At 33.1% G+C, this 16,615-nt stretch overlaps 1 protein-coding gene and 1 long non-coding RNA gene across 8 annotated transcripts; both read left to right on the top strand.

Moving 5' to 3' along the window:
- The first annotated feature begins 174 nt into the window (after window positions 1-174).
- On the top strand, window positions 175-7,991 carry LOC146904048 (uncharacterized). Of its 7 annotated transcripts, none has more exons than XR_015018515.1 (10): window positions 175-2,128; window positions 2,432-2,565; window positions 3,270-3,356; window positions 3,641-3,783; window positions 4,226-5,153; window positions 5,335-5,484; window positions 6,288-6,367; window positions 6,603-6,819; window positions 7,461-7,552; window positions 7,634-7,991. It is a non-coding gene; the product is annotated as an uncharacterized LOC146904048 (long non-coding RNA). The 7 variants fall into 7 exon arrangements; XR_015018516.1 differs by having other exon boundaries at window positions 175-1,622; window positions 6,208-6,367; XR_015018514.1 differs by having other exon boundaries at window positions 175-1,622.
- Window positions 7,992-8,440: 449 nt separating this feature from the next.
- Window positions 8,441-13,509, top strand: LOC146904049 (uncharacterized). Its single transcript, XM_085728220.1, has 4 exons — window positions 8,441-8,528; window positions 10,732-11,685; window positions 11,719-12,795; window positions 13,124-13,509. Exons 1-4 carry the CDS (start codon window positions 8,441-8,443, stop codon window positions 13,507-13,509), a joined length of 2,505 nt encoding a protein of 834 aa, XP_085584346.1.
- Window positions 13,510-16,615: the final 3,106 nt, after the last annotated feature.

The following is a 16,615-nucleotide window of genomic DNA, read 5'->3' on the forward strand; positions in this document are numbered from 1 at the left end:
TTTAAATAATTGAGTGTTTAGCCCAAATCCAATAAATAAAATGGTAACGGGTTGTTTTTAAAGTAGAAACGTATTTAGGGTTAAGAGTTAATTTATTTATTTATTATCTTATAATTTATTTTATTTTCCCGTGAAAAAGTTAAATAACTCACTTAACAATATCCAGAAGCTTTCCCTCACAAAATATCTAGAGACTTCTACGTTCTACCAAGGCAACGGCTCTATGACTCTTAGCATGTTTTCTTTCTCTCTTCCTTCTCTCTCTACATATCACCACCAAACACAGCCGCCTCTACATTGCCGTCCGGCCGCCTTCTTAGGCCATACCACCACTGTTTTCGAACTCATCTCTTCCATCTCTACAAAGCCCACCTTTTTATTTTTCAGATCTGTTAAGTTAATTTTTTTGTTGCTTCTAGCCGCGTTTGTTTATCCCGCCACCGTGGATCCGCCGCGTTCGTTTGAATGGAGGACATTTGTCGACGACCACTACAACCGGCAACCCTCTATCAGATCGTGATATTAGACGCCTAGAAGCGACAGTGGTACCTACGGCATGTGTAATCCCAAAGCTTCTAAGACCTTAACCACACACAGAGATGAAAACTGCAGACGACACCGGAGCATAGATGAAAGAAGATTCAACACCAAAGCTTAGATCTAAAACAGTGAGGGTTCATCTCTGTTTTTTACTTTCATTGGTCTCTGATTTGTTGATTTGTTAGTTTTGAACCTAAAAGGTTTGTTATTCTACCTGTAACATAGGGTTTTTTTTTTCTTCTTCTAAAACCCCAACCACCTTAACCTTTTTTAATTGAATCGATTGAACTAATTTTGGGATTTGCGGGAAAGACTTTTCTCTTAGAGTATGAGATTGAGTTTTGGATCCTCTTATTTTGGTAATACACTCCTCTTTTGGTCCATACAGCTTCAAAATGAGATTTTTAAAATTAAACGAAAAATAAAAAAGGACGGGGGATGGGGTTTTAAAAAATAAATGAATAAATAATAAAGGTTAGGGTTTTATAAAAAAGAACATGTTCTAAGTTGCGTACAAACCTTTTTGACTTAAAAACAGTGATACTTCTCTTTGTTGAATTAACATATGTATCTAAGTTATACATGATTTAGGTAGAAATCGTTTTATCAATTTTTTTGATACATGGACTGTAAAATAGAACATGTGAGCAACTTGATATGCTTTTAGATTTGTTTTGATACATGGACTGTCAGTGTTATAAATTTTTCATCAATTTAGTATTTTTTTGCAAGTCTTGTTAATGCTATGTTTTTGCCTTTGGCTTTGCGTTCTTCTCTCACAATCTTTATTCCCTATCGTGTTTTTAGATTATCCCACTTTCCCTTAACTTTGAGTTCATTTTCTTTGTTTGAGCTTAATTTTCCTAAGAGTTTAAGAAGGTTGATTTCTTTTGAACATGTGTTTGGGGTTAAAACCCAAGCTGGTTGAGGATGTTGGTATAGTTGGTGCTCCAATGCAGGGAAAAGTACACTCTTCAGTGTTGTTAGTGCTGCAAAGTCACAGGTGGCAAATTAAGGAAACCCATTCATGGAGTGGGGCATGATAAGAGACAACCATTTCTCCCCATCTAGATGAACCTTCTGTAAGTTCTCTTTCCTCTTATTCTCTTCATATTTTCATTTCATGTAATAATAATAATAAATTCCTGAAACGAACAGTATGAAAGGTTAACTTTATGGACATGGTAAGGGTTAGAAAAGGATGGATATGCAAGTGAATAAGATGGCAAGACTTTAAATACCACCAAATACTACTACATGTAAGAATAAATTGTTACTACCTCCGTCCCAATTTAATTGACACAATTTTGTTTTTCACACATATTAACAAAAATGTATAAATAAAAGGGAAAGTGAAATATATTGTATTGGGAATGATAAAAGTAGTATTATTTAGTGTTATATTGTATTGGGAATGATGAAAGTTGTATTGAAAATTGAAATGGGTCAGTTATTCTGGGACGGAGGGAGTAATATTTAGGCTTTATTTGGGGAAGGTAAGGGAATTGAAATACAATGAATACTTTTGTTTTTTACGGGGGAAGGTTGAACTTGATATGGGGAAGGCTTTATATTCCTGACCTACACGGTAGCTCTGTTTTTTCTTCCCACATTTTAAGGCCTTTTCTGCTATAGCTGTATTTTTCTTGCTGCCATATCTGACATACAATCTGGCTTTATATTCCTGACCTACATGATAGCTCTTTGTTTTTTCTTCCCACATTTTAAGGCCTTTTCTGCTATAGCTATATTTTTCTTGCTGCCATATCTGACATACAATCTGGCCCTTTTTTTTTCAAACTATGTTTGCTGCCATTGCTAAAAAATGTTACAAATTTTGTCCAATACTATTTGTAAATCGTCTATTGTGAAACTTTTGGCATGTTTGCAGGTAACAAATACAAAAGACAAAATGTAAGATAAGGTTATAAAAGTTCAAGAGAGCACGTGTCTTTGTGGAAGTAGTCCTGGCAGGAAGGAAGAGTAGCCATCAAAATGATGCCATTGAACTCGGAAATGAATTAGGTATATATTAATAATTCAATATTCTTGAAAAAAGTTTTTTTTTATCTGTTTTTTGTGGAAGAGGTGGAAATGGTTAAACTTTATCATATGACATATTGAATTTTAAAATTCGTTGTAAATTTCAGTTGGGTGAGTCCCTTTTTTTAAAAAAAATCTTATTAATGCATCGTTTTGCCTTTGGATTTGTGTTTCTGCTCTTATCAATTTTGTTTTTTTTTTAAAAGTCTTGTTAATACTTTGAGTTTTGTTAGTGCAAAGCCAGAGGTAGCAAATTATCCCTTTACAACATTGCTTCTGAATCTGGTTGTTGTTTCCTTTGACTATAACTCAAATTCTTTGTTTTACGATTCAAACTTCCCATGAAACCACGTGTAACAAACACACTCACTTGTTATGATCTTTTTCATAACCACAAAAGTTTTCAAAAGATGGTTATGGAGAATACTTGCAAGTCAATACTTCTTTCGCCATGCCTTTTAATCGACTCTCTTAGTCAAATTGTGAACATGAATTCCATTGCATGCTTCTAGGACTTGTCATATCTTCCTTTCATTAAACATTTGAAATATATAATATTAATAATAATATATGAATAAATTACTGAAGCAAAAATTAATAAATTGGCAACATGATATGTTATAATTCCTTGTTGAAGCTAATATCTTATGGCTGATGCTACTTTTTTAATCTACACAAATCTGCAGGTGTCACCTTGAGAAACTGTGTGATGAAGGAGCTGTCAAAGCTGCTGATGAGGATCCAAATTCCATGCAAGAATCAAACAAAAATGGGTATCCAAATTTTTTACATTTTTCTTTCGAGATACAGTTTTGCATGCCTTCTTTTGATAACGATGAATACCTTTTTCCGGTATTCCTTTTTCAAAACTGCTTCTGCATAGATCTTTTTGTGGCAGCTAAATCCAAGGGCATCATAATGATTAAGACTCTTCAATATCCTTTTCATTTCATCAAATGAATTTGTTTGATTTTTACAACTTTGTTACACGTTATTCCCTTGATTATGTGGAATTTGTGGATATGATGCATCTTTCTTAATCTACACAAATCTGCAGATCATATTCTTGTCGACATGCTTGCTTGGCTGCTATCCAAACGCTTTGAGGAATTGTCCGATGAAGGATCCACACAAATCTGCAGATCTGATGAGGACTTGTTACATGCTTGTTTGCTGCTGCCCATAATACACATTATCACTGTAAGTAAAAAAATGAAAACAATTGTGTAGAACTTGTAATCTACTTGAGTTCTTTTTCATTCATTCACTTTATTATTCAACTGTAAGCTGTTGCGAATTTGAAGAAAGTTTATTATTTTTAACTTGCAATTGGTTTTTGATTGTTTTGTGCAGAACAGGATATCATTTTTTTCACCTAATAATATATGCGCACACACACACACACACACACACACATATTTAGCCATATACATTTAGCCATATACCTCTGTTTTGTACTAAGAATGTTGTGAATGAAGAGTGACTCTGCATAAGACAATAAAGGGTTAAAAGTATAATTATAAATATAATTGTTAGGGATAAAATAGATGTAGCTGTCAATGTAGAAAAGTATAATTCTAATTTTTGTGTTCTTTTGACTTGCCTTCATGCTGCTTTCTGCTGGCATGGTTCCTCCTTCAAGAATTCCTTGAGTTGGCTGTGGAAACCTATGGATGGGAGACAAAGAAGAGGCATAAAGTTGCATGATGGAGAAGAGGCATAAAGTTGCATGATGGAGAGTGACATAAAGATGTTCATGTACACTTCTACTTATGCTGTAAAGAAGAATAAAAAAGAATACATACCAATGAGATAAGCTCTTCGTTGTATCACATATAATATTAGACCTGCATCATCAATTGTAGAGTATGAAAATGGAAATTTATCAAACATCATGAAAATGCATAATACAGCACAATATGTTTGGCTTGCAAAATGTGATGGCAAGGCAAGGCTCTTGCCTTTAAATACTACATGAGGGAAGAGAAAGAGCCTTGGAGAGAAAGGAAGGGCTTGGAGCGTGAGAGAGAGAAATAGCCTTGGAGAGAAAGGCCCTGTGCTGCACTGCAAATTCTGTCACCTGCACCTGCACCACTGCACTGGCAGCTGCTCTGCCTTTATTTTTTCTTTGAAAAGACAACCAAACCAAGGAGAAGAGCGTATCTCACTTGAAGAGGAACGCACAGTAAAATTGGTGACTTCTCCTTTGTAAGATTTATAGATTGGTGCGTGAGAATGAGTGTGGCCAACGAGCATGCTAGTCTCACAACAACATTATAAAGGCCTTTCATACACCTTAGAACATTATCTGCAATTCATTAGTTAAAAAAAAAAAAAAAACACATGAACTTGCACTACTAGAATCTCGCGATTTTCCTGCGGATTTTCCTAGGGAAATAAATCCGCAGGTATTCCTGAGGATTTTGCTGCCATTAACGATAGCCAGACGAAATTTCCTGCGGAACAACTTGTGGTAGGAAAATCCGCAGGAATTGCTGAGGATTTTGCTGCGGTAATTGTTAGCCAGTAGACTTTCCCTGCGGATTCTATTATCGTAGGAACATCCGCAGGTAACCATTGCTTTTGCTGCTGATTTTCCTGCGAATGTTTATGTAACCTTTCCTGCGGATTTTCCTGCGGATTTATTTAAACTTAAAATTAAAAAATTGTTAGGTTTTTAATTTCTGAATTATTACATTAATTGATATATTAGTTTTCAACGTTCACTGAATCATTGCTTCATCACAACAGAACACGCAAACACTATCCCCAAACCTTTTTTCAACGTTCACTCTCACGGCGCAGTTCTCATCTCTCACGTAGGTTCTCGCTGCCGTGCACGGTGCTTCTCCGATCACTCCCGATTTCTTTTCCACCTTTATTGTTTACTTCTACTGTTCGGTTAGTTTTCTCTACTTCACTTCCAATTTCTTGATCCGATTTTGCTTTTGTTTCAGCACTTTCGTCTTCTGAATTTGTTTGCTTAAAACCTAATTTCAATTTTTGTTTCCTTTTTATCAATTTCGAAAATTTTGCTGCTTAATTCGATTATTCAATGATATGTGATAGTTGATAGTGTTGTTGTTAATTTGTTCTTAGATTTCAATTCTGTATTTGCTGTGAAAATTGAGAATTTGCTTAATTATTCTAAGTTATGATGAGAGTTTAGAAAAAGAGAATTTCAATTATTAATTGTTTTTTAGGATTGTGAAAAAAAAAAAAAATTGATGCTAAGTGAATTTTACTTGTTTGATGTATTTTTTGCACTGTTTATGCATGTGAAATTATTGTTGCTTAGTTTTTTAGAGGTAGTTCATTCATTATTTACTGAAAATTGAATTTTAGAGAAGGCACATAAAGTGTTCGATGAAATGATTGTGAGGAATCTGTTTACTTTGTCTGCTATGATTGGGGCTTGTTCAAGAAACAAGAGCTGGTAAAGTTTGTAGAATTGTTTACTGATTTGGTACTACATGGAGTATGTTGCAGCTGTTGGCATTATTATGAATGATTTAGCTATAAGTTCATTATTGTGAATGATTTGAACTGATTTGATTTAAGATAATATCACATTTCATATTATAAAACTATATAAAATTACCAATAACAACTAACGTCAAACAGATGTTGGTTAGATGGTTGATTCCGATGGGGTGCATGAGCCTTGTTTGGCAACTCACTTCTGGTAGTTTCTTTTGGTGCAGTTGTTGCTAAACAGCAGTAGCTGCCCAGTTTTGCCTACAAAAGAAAAATATGTGAAAGACATGAAATTAGACCGAATAAGGTTAGTCTTCGTAGCTCTATGTACCTAGTGTTCTGGTCTTTTATGGACTACCTTTATCTAGAGATGCATGTTAAAACTTAAAAACCCATTTATCTTCACCAACATATACCAAAATCTTATTGATTGCTGAATTGAACCTTAAATTTTGCTCTAACTCAGGGAGCTAGAAATCAAGCGTACAATATGTTCCTCATTGGATGATAAAATACCTCACTTTTGACTGTGTGTATTGCAGGGGCTAAAAGACAAATTCAAGGAGAAGGATACTGGGTATACTAGCTCTGCAACATTCTCCTATGAGGCGTTTATGCTGACTGTCCTGCCATTCCTGATAGCTTAGTATAGTAATGGTGTATGTCAGTTGACCGTGTTAATTGCATGGGGATGTAATTTGGTTTGGAGATGTCCAAATGATGTTGCTATGTTCTGATTTATGAGCCTATTATAATGAGGTGAGTACCAATTCTCTAAACCAAATGATTAACCATTTCATGTTCTCTTTATATAGCTCCAACATTAATGAAAATCTTTGGCATTAGGGGGTGGATTGATTTAGATTTGAAATTCACGCTTAAAGCTTCCTTTTGTTGAAATGCTAATGATAGTTGGTTTCAGTTCATGTTGTATGATAGATAAGTGCCTTAGTGGGTCTTTGTTTTATTAATAAATAAGAGTATGAGCTTTATAAATAGAAATTAAGGATGAATGTAAAGGTTGTTAATGAGTACTTCATTATTTTCCTTATATTATTTTCTTCTTTTTGGTGATATTTAATTCCCTGCTTTATATCACTTGTACACTATGCTAGTTCTAATATGTGCACAATTTTGTGTTATTCAATTTAGTTTTTCTTTCACTTTTGTTCGTACCTTTTGATTTATATTAGGTGAAGTACCACAAGAGAATAAATTCACTTTCTAAATGTATACAATGTTGATTCTGGGTCACACTATAGAATGTTGCTAACAGTCTGATTTGAATGCTTTTTTTGCTTCAATCCTGATCAGAAAACATAGTGATTCTAATGCATATGGTAGATATTAGATAGATAGAAATATTATCACTAACTTGTTTACTGATGTGATGTGGATAGGACGGATATCAGGGCATTTGGTCTAGAGTTATGATTCTTGCTTTGGGTGCAAGAGGTCCCGAGTTTGATTCTGGGAATGTCCCTTTTTAAAGGTTAGTAATCTCTTCAACAATTTAGTTAAATACTAATAACCTTAATATTTTTTATTATAGTCCAGTTTTTCCTTCTTCCAGTTATGGATTTGAAGACTTCTGAATTGCGACTCTGTTTTCAAATATCAAATTGTAATGAGGGAGGACTTATGTGTTTTTGTGCAAGTGTCGAGAGCTTTCCTTTCATTGTCTGCGGTGGTTATGGTTGAATCTTCGAGGAGGAGCAAGCTATGATGAGAAAGAACAAGCTTTTACTGGACACTTGTATTCTATCATATGTAAATAATTTTAAGTAGAAATATTTGTATTCAAGGTTTTAGTTTTCTATAATGGGTGGGGGCATACTTGTATTCAAATATATTGAAGTTGTTATAAGTTTTTCCGAAATGTTTATCAAATGGTTTACAATAAATATTTTTATGTGATAATGGTTATCAAATTGAGACATTGTATTGTTTCTAGTCTGAAAGATTTGTATTATTGATAGGTTCGCTTTCAATATACGTTGCAGCTTATCTTAAAGATTTGTATTATTGCCAGAATATTCAAGTTCCTGGGGATTTTTGCTGCGGAATTATCTGCCGTATGTTCACAGGAAGCGCATACACGGGCAGGGAAACTTATCCAGTTCTGCCCAATGATTTCCTGCGGATATTTTGCACTTTAACTGAGGAAATTTCCGCAGGAACGTTTCCTGCGGTTACTGAAATCCTCAGGAAACAATTACCCACGAAGGTTATACCTGGGAACCTAAATCCTTGGTAAAATCTGCAGGAAATTGGTTTCCTGCGGAATTTTCACCCAAATCCGCAGGTAATTCCGCAGGAAAATCGAGAGATTCTAGTAGTGTTGCCAAAATATATAGTTTCGAATTTCTCTGGTCCAATAATGTGGATGATCTATCTTCTTTTTTGGGGTTTGGTTGTAGGAACTCAATCAGCCACAATTACATCTCAACTTCAAATGGAAGCAAATGGTATGTAGTAGACACACTTCTTGTTGGTGTCTATAGCAAAATGTGTTAAATCTTTCGGTTAATGTCTGCCATGATTACACTTTTTGTTGGTGTTCTTGAAGCTTGAGTTATTAGAGGCTAAAATCTATTTAGTTTATATCTTTATGAGTTGAGATGATAATTCAATTTTTTTTATTCCATATTGTTTTTACTATCTTTTACTATCTGATTCCTCCTTCCCCTTTCAACGCAATTGATTTTGGAAATAAATAGACTAAATTGATATATAGACTCCGGTGAGGTGCAATTTTGAAAAACTAAATTTGAGGAGAATAAAATTTTGGAAGTAAAAGTTTTTTTTTTTCCATGAAATAAATTTGGTCTCAATTTTCTGAGATAAAAATGAATCTTTGCTCTAAAATCTAGTCCTTCATTCAATATAAAGGCATTAATTCTAATGATCATCCTGATTTGCATAACAAACCTTCAATAATCATGAAGGGAATGAAAAGGCTGGTACAATATAGTAATTCTTTTCATATAGTTCTTCAACTTTGACTTATGAAAGGGAGCTTCACCAATCAACTTTGTCTAGATATGAAGTTGTTCTTTTCTAATCAATCAGTTTTTATCAAGGACTAAACAATATTTCAGTGTAAAGAAAAATAAGTTGTATTTTATTTGTTTAATTATATGTTTAGGAGCGTAAAGTTGACCCGATGACGAAGAAAAACTTGCATCCTAAAATGGACACTTATGCACAGGACTTTGTGATCGACTAAGTCAATAGATGACTTTAGAGACACACGCATGTCTATATTTAGACGTAACCAATGTGGCAAAGCCTTTACATAGAAAGAAACAGTATAACTCTAGACTTGTGGTATATTAAAATAAACCCGCAATACTATTTTTCTTTGAAGTGTGTTAGATTAGTTTAGATTTTAACATAAGAATGGACGGGAATGTAATTCAAGTTTCTCTAAGTGGAAGGAGTAAAATGTTTTCTAGTATAGTGTAGATTTTTTGTTAGTCATGGTGATTAGATCAATATGCAAAACTTGGAGTAGTGACAATTGAAACTTTAATAGGAAGACACCCTGGTGATATATTGTCATCACTTCAATCTGCATCAACTCAGGGCATGGAATTATGTGAAGTATTAGACCAACATCTCCCATTTTCAAATAATGTGATGGTTTTACTTGACATAATTCGTGTTTTCGTGGTAGCAGTTGCATGCTTAAATTTCAATCCGTGCTCTTTACCAACAATGAAATGCGTGTCAGAGAGTTTTTCCATTTTCCTCAACAAAAAAAAAAAATAGAGAGTTTTTCCATTGAACTTACACCATCAAGTATTCCTTTGAGTGATATTTCAATGTAGCAACTCATTAGTGAACTAAAAGGATTATTTCACGTTGGCAACACTTCAGAAGCAAGTTGAGTGTCTTAGAAATTAGACCTCAATAAAGTCATTGTAAAAGTTTATTTTCATAAGTTGTTAGAAAATGTTATAATTATGGTATTTCAAATGTGTATGTAATGTAATTTTCCATGTTTTGAATAAATTTAAATTTCTCTTTCTAGTTCTAATACTTATATTTTAATTGAATTAAATTAATTTTCCTATTATGGTTATGTCATTGACGGGATTATAAAATGCTTGGACAAGTCTGTTTTTGCTTAGTAGTGAAGCTTGAATTAATATTTAGTTTATCAATTCTAATAGGTTTTTTTCGTAGGAATTTTTAGGGAACGTCCTGAGCTGACCCAACTGTTTTTTTTGTTGACTCTTTCTAAGTTCTAAATTCTAATAGGTGTTTCTCGTAGGAATTTTTCTTTGAAAATCATTGTGTTTTCGAGATACCTATTTTTGCTATAGCGTGTGGAAAGAACCGAAAAATTGTTGTCATCTCACCTTCAAAGAATGATGCAAAATAGAAAAACATGTATCCTTCATAAATGATGCTTTTGAATATCTAATGTCGTGACACATGTGTAGCACAATCAATAAGTCATATCATTAAATATCGTACTGAATATTGGTCTTTGAGAATGACACCATTATAAATGTTTTATATGCAAATGTTTTATATGCATCTTAGAACAATGTATGCAATTCATTAGATCTCAAAAAATGAACTTGACAAAATATTTAGTTTCCAATTCCTGTGGTCCAAAAATGAGGATGGTCTTTTTTCTTATCTGGATTTTCATTGTAGGTACTCAATCTGCCACAATGAAATCTCAACTTCAAATGGAAGCAAATACTATAATGAATAGTGGATGGTGGAACACGTCTGATGCATATTTCAACATCTCCAATCTTTGTAAATGGGATGAGATAATATGCAACAAGGCTGGAAGCATAAAAGAAATCAACAAATATTCTGCAACAATGCCTGAGATTCACTTTGCAACGCTCAACTTGTCTGTTTTCCACAATTTAGAAGCCCTTTATGTCGTTGGAATTGGACTGCAAGGGACTATCCCAATAGAAATTGGTCTTCTCTCCAAGCTCACTCATCTTGTTCTGCAAGACAATTCTCTTGTAGGTGAGATACCTCCTTCAATAGGAAATCTTAGACAATTGGAGTTCTTAGACATCTCTTACACCAACATTCAAGGTTCCATTCCTCATGAATTGGGATTCATTAAAAATCTCACTACATTAAGACTATCCCACAATAGAATCAAAGGTGAAATACCATCTTCACTAGGAAATCTCAAACAGTTAGACTACCTAGACATCTCTTATAATGACATTCAAGGTTCCATTCCTCATGAGTTGGGGTTCCTGAAAAATCTCACAAGATTACATCTATCTCACAACAAACTCAATGGAAACTTGCCTATCTCCCTTACTAGGCTAACCCAATTACTACACCTTGATATCTCAAACAATTTTCTCACTGGTAGTCTTCCATCTAAGAATAGAATCAAAGGTGGGATACCTCATTCACTAGAAAATCTCAAACAATTAGAGTACCTAGACATCTCTAACAACTATATTAATGGATCAATTCCTTTTGAGTTGGGGTTCCTGAAAAATCTGACCAAGTTAGATCTATCTCATAATAGACTTAATAAAAACTTTCCAATTTTCATTACAAATCTCACCCAATTGGTATACCTTGACTTCTCTGACAATTTTCTTTCTGGTTCTCTCCCATCTAGTTTCTTTCTATTGACCAATCTCTCTCAATTAGAAATCCTTAACATTTCCCACAATTTAATCCATGGTACCCTTCCTTCCAAAATGTTTCCATTATCATATTACAAAACTTCTATGGACCTCAGTCACAACCTCATTAGTGGTGAAATCCCTTATGAGTTTGGCCATTTTCAACAACTTATTTTAAGCAATAATAATCTCACTGGAATGTTACCAAAATCACTCTGTAATGTCTATTATGTGGACATTTCCTGCACTTGTTATACGGGTCCCATTCCAACTTGTATTGATTTTGTGTATACGATAATAGGGAACAAGGATGGATGTACCAATTCATATAACAAATTCCTTCCATGGTCACCTCACAAGAAAAGTACCAATAATAACCTAAAGCATAATGTTTCCATTGTCGTTCTTATTCTTATAATTTTAATCTTAGCATTCTCATCTGTCATCTGCTTAAAACGTTTTTACAATTCCATTAAGAATAAGCATGCAAACACCTTGGCAACGAAAAATGGGGATTTGTTTTGTATTTGGAATTATGATGGGAAAATAGCACATGATGACATCATTAGAGCAACGGAAGACTTTAACATGAGATATTGCATTGGAACAGGAGCTTATGGAAGTGTTTACAAGGCACAATTACCATGCGGGAGAGTTGTTGCATTAAAGAAACTTCACGGCTATGAAGCAGAGGTGCCAGCTTTTGATGAGAGTTTCAGAAATGAAGTGAGAATATTATCAGAAATAAAGCACCGACATATCGTGAAGCTTTATGGATTCTGCCTCCACAGAAGAATCATGTTTTTGATCTATGAGTACATAGAGAGAGGAAGCTTGTTCTCTGTCTTGTATGATGAAGTAGAAGCCGTGGAATTCAATTGGAGAAAAAGGGTTAATGTTGTTAAAGGGGTTGCATTTGGTCTATCATATCTTCATCATGATTGCACTTCTCCAATAGTGCACAGAGATGTATCAACTAGCAATATCCTGCTAAACTCTGAGTGGGAGCCTACTATTTCTGACTTTGGAACAGCTCGACTCCTTCAATATGATTCATCCAATCGAACTATAGTTGCCGGAACAATTGGTTATATAGCCCCAGGTAATTCCTTTTTTATTACAAGCCCCGTGTAACTTATTCGTTTCTTTTATATTGTTTGTCTGTTTTTTGGATTTATATATGATACAAAACATTCATGTTCATAATCTAGATACATAATTTACATGTTGATTATTTTTTAATACCAAGTACATAAGGTTCTAATTTTTCACATCAATTATTAGCTCAGTTTCCTAATATATGTTGAAAAAAAAGAGAGCTTCTAACATAGAAAAGACTTAAGTTTCTTTGTAATATAAAGGAAAGAGTAGTTACTTGAACCTATTTTTGTGGATCCTTTAACCTGCTCATGGTGATTTTATAAATGCAGAGCTTGCATATACTATGGTAGTGAGTGAAAAGTGTGATGTATATAGCTTTGGAGTTGTGGCACTTGAAACTTTAATGGGAAGACACCCTGGGGATATATTGACATCACTTCAATTAGCATCAACTCAACGCATGACATTATGTCAAGTATTAGACCAACGTCTCCCAGTTCCAAATAATATGATGGTTTTACTCGACATAATTCGTGTTGTCGTAGTAGCATTTGCATGCTTAAATCTCAACCCTTCCTGTCGACCAACAATGAAATGTGTGTCAGAGAGTTTTGGCATTGAACTTACACCATCAAACATTCTTTCCAGTGAAATTTCAGTGCAGCAACTTATGAGTCAAGAACTAAAAACATTATTTCATATTGGGAACCGTTGAAAGAAAACCTTCACAATGAAGACATTGTAAAAGTTTATTTTCATAAGTTGTTAGAAAATGTTATAAATTATGTTATTATTGTATTTCCAATGTGTGTTTACTGTAAATTTTCCTTGTTTGGAATAAAATTGAATTACTTCTACTTCTAGTACTTACTATTTTAATTGAATTAAAAGAATAAAGATAGTTATAATGCCTCTCTGCAAATACAGTGCTTAAATTAATTGCAGAAATATGCTCACAGTTAGTAGTATAGTATTGCTAAGTATTGGAGGTATACAATGCTTGAATGTTCTATTTTGGCTAAATGTCTACTTGAGGTATTATTATTTGTAATTAATTAACAAGTTTAAAATGAATACAAAGAAATATCATGAAAGAAGCAGAGCCTAATAACATGACACTCACCATACCTATGTACAATTCTTCAAGGCTTCAGGTAAAATGCAAATGATTTTTTGAAGCCATTTCTTTTAGACTCAACAAAGTTATCAAATAAATATATATGGTATGTATTAGACACACTTATATGGCTATTAATAGCAAAATGTGTTAAATTAATCTTTATGTTAAAGTATGGCATGATTATACTTTTTGTTGGTGTTCTTGAAGCTTGAGTTATTAGAGGCTGGAATCTATTTAGTTTATATCTTCATGAGTTGAGATATTTGTTCAACTTTTCTTTTATTCCAAATTGTTTTTACCATCTGAGGAAAATATCTAACACTTTTTCGTACTAAACTAAAGAAATAGAACATGAGCTAGTTTCTTCATTCAATGCTTTGTCTATTTTCTACTGTCTATTGTTTTTGTTTTGCATTTCTTGCTGTTAGTTTGATTTTGTCTTCTTTCCCTTATCTATTTTCTAAACTAATGGGGTTTCAAGTTTTGAATATTTTGGTTGGCTTGAATCTTGTTCTGAAATGATATTTGGGTGTCATAAAAGAACTCAAGTCTTTGAGAACTGTGTCCATGTAGCAAATTCAAGTTTAAAATCTGCAGAAGGAAGGAAAAAAATGGATTTGAAAATTGATTTTATACATGGAAGGAAATATAATTTGAAACCAATGGATTTGAAATATTTATCTAGATTTTGGAAATAAAGAGACATAGACTAAGTTGATATATAGACTCTGGTGAGGTGCAATTTTGAAAAACAAAATTTGAGGAGCATAAAAGTTTTTTTTTCTTCATGAAATAAATTTGGTCTCAATTTTCTTAGAGAGAAAAATGAATCTATGATCTAAAATCTAGTCCTTCATTCAGTATAGAGGGATTAATCCTAATGATCATCTTGATTTGCATAACAAGCCTTTAATAATCATGAAGGGAATGTAAAGGCTGGTTATGAAAGGGAGCTTCACAAATCATCCAGGAAATCACCAGGAAGGAGTTTCAAAACAATGCAGCAAATCAATTGCAAAACACATTGGATAAGGGGTACTGACTCAATTTCATATGATTCTATATATACCTCAAGTTGAAAAATCCAAGGACCAACTAATTCGAGAGGATCAATCCCGATATCCACTAGCGGAGGGCCTATTTACAACCGGAGCAAAACTCTATATGAACTAGCACATAAAAATTCGCATAAAAAAGATTCAAACTTGAGAGGAACACATTCCGAGATCCCAAACCTATACTAGAAAACCAACTCATAACCATGGAAAAAGTAATAATGCAGCATACCGAACAACTATGAGATTCGTGAAGGGAATGGTAGCGCAGCAGAGATAACTTACAATCAGAATTTCTAAGAGGGAAGTGAGAGATTGAGAGAGAAGAAGAGAATATTCTGTTGATTGTAAACCTGTTATTCTCATTAGCAATGTAAGTGTGTTTACATTATACTTATATACAAACTTATTCACATTACTTGCTTATCAAGTAATCACACAAAACTAAAAAACCTTGCTTAAAAATAGCTAACAACCATGACAAACTATGTAACTACTTTATATTTTAACTAACTTTGAGTTAATCTCAACTAACTTGAATTAAAACTACTAGGGAATAACATAATAAGTTTTTTATTACAAGTAAAAGAAAATTAAACCACGTAAAAAGAACAATTAGGAGAGTAGCAATATTAAATATATTCTGTAATAGAGGAAAGAAAAGACATTAAAGAAATGTCATAAAAAGAATTTTGCATTTATGTTATATTTTGAAAACGCACATTTCTTTTTATAAAATTTTCACTATCTTTACCCCCCTTTATCTTTTCCTCGTCAACCAGATAAAATATAAATAAGATAGAGAATAAATTATGTCAAAAAATCAATAATAAAGACTAAATTGTTTCGGTTTATTTTTTCAAAAACAGAAAGTTGTTTGTTTTTGACAAAAAAAAAACTAAAAGTTGTTGTTTTCTTATCAATCAATTTTTATCAAGGACTAAGAAATATTTCAGTTTAAACAAAAGTAACTTGAATTTTATTTGTTTAGTTATATGTTTAGGAACGTAAAGTTGACCGGATGACGAAGAAAAACATTACCCTAAAGGGACACTTATATGCAAAAGACTTTATCATTGACTAAGTCAATAGACAACTTTAGAGACAAATGCATGTCTATGTCTATAGACGTAACCATTGGGGCAAAGCCTTTACATAGAAAGAAATGGGTTAACCCTCCTTTAAAATTTTCAATTATATTAATTATTATTTATTTAGTTAACAAAATATTACTGTAGTACATCTTTTGCAACAAACAACAAATACAATGAAATAATTTGAGTCATCCTCCTTAATATTTTAATAAATTTATTTAATATGATATACAAATTGTTAACGAAATATTTCATGGAGGGGAAAGATTATTCCTTCATTGGGGTCCCCTGCATTAGAAACAAATAATACCACAAAGTCTATGGAATTTTTTTTTTTCCGTGTCTCCATCAAAGCTGGCTGCTAAGGAAATACAATTTCATTCTATAGAAATTTTCTTTCAATTTTTCATGTCCACACATACGAAAGAAGAGGCTTCAAAGCTTGACTAACAACTTTTCTCATGCAGTAACATATACGTAGCGGAAAAAATGAATCAAAATATCAATTTGTAGTGAATTTTCACATAACTACATTATAAAGGTTTTTCATTC

The sequence above is a fragment of the Medicago sativa genome, chromosome 7, assembly GCF_051527215.1.
Source record: "Medicago sativa cultivar Bolivia chromosome 7, Bolivia_mono, whole genome shotgun sequence".
In the NCBI taxonomy this organism is placed as follows: Eukaryota; Viridiplantae; Streptophyta; class Magnoliopsida; order Fabales; family Fabaceae; genus Medicago; species Medicago sativa.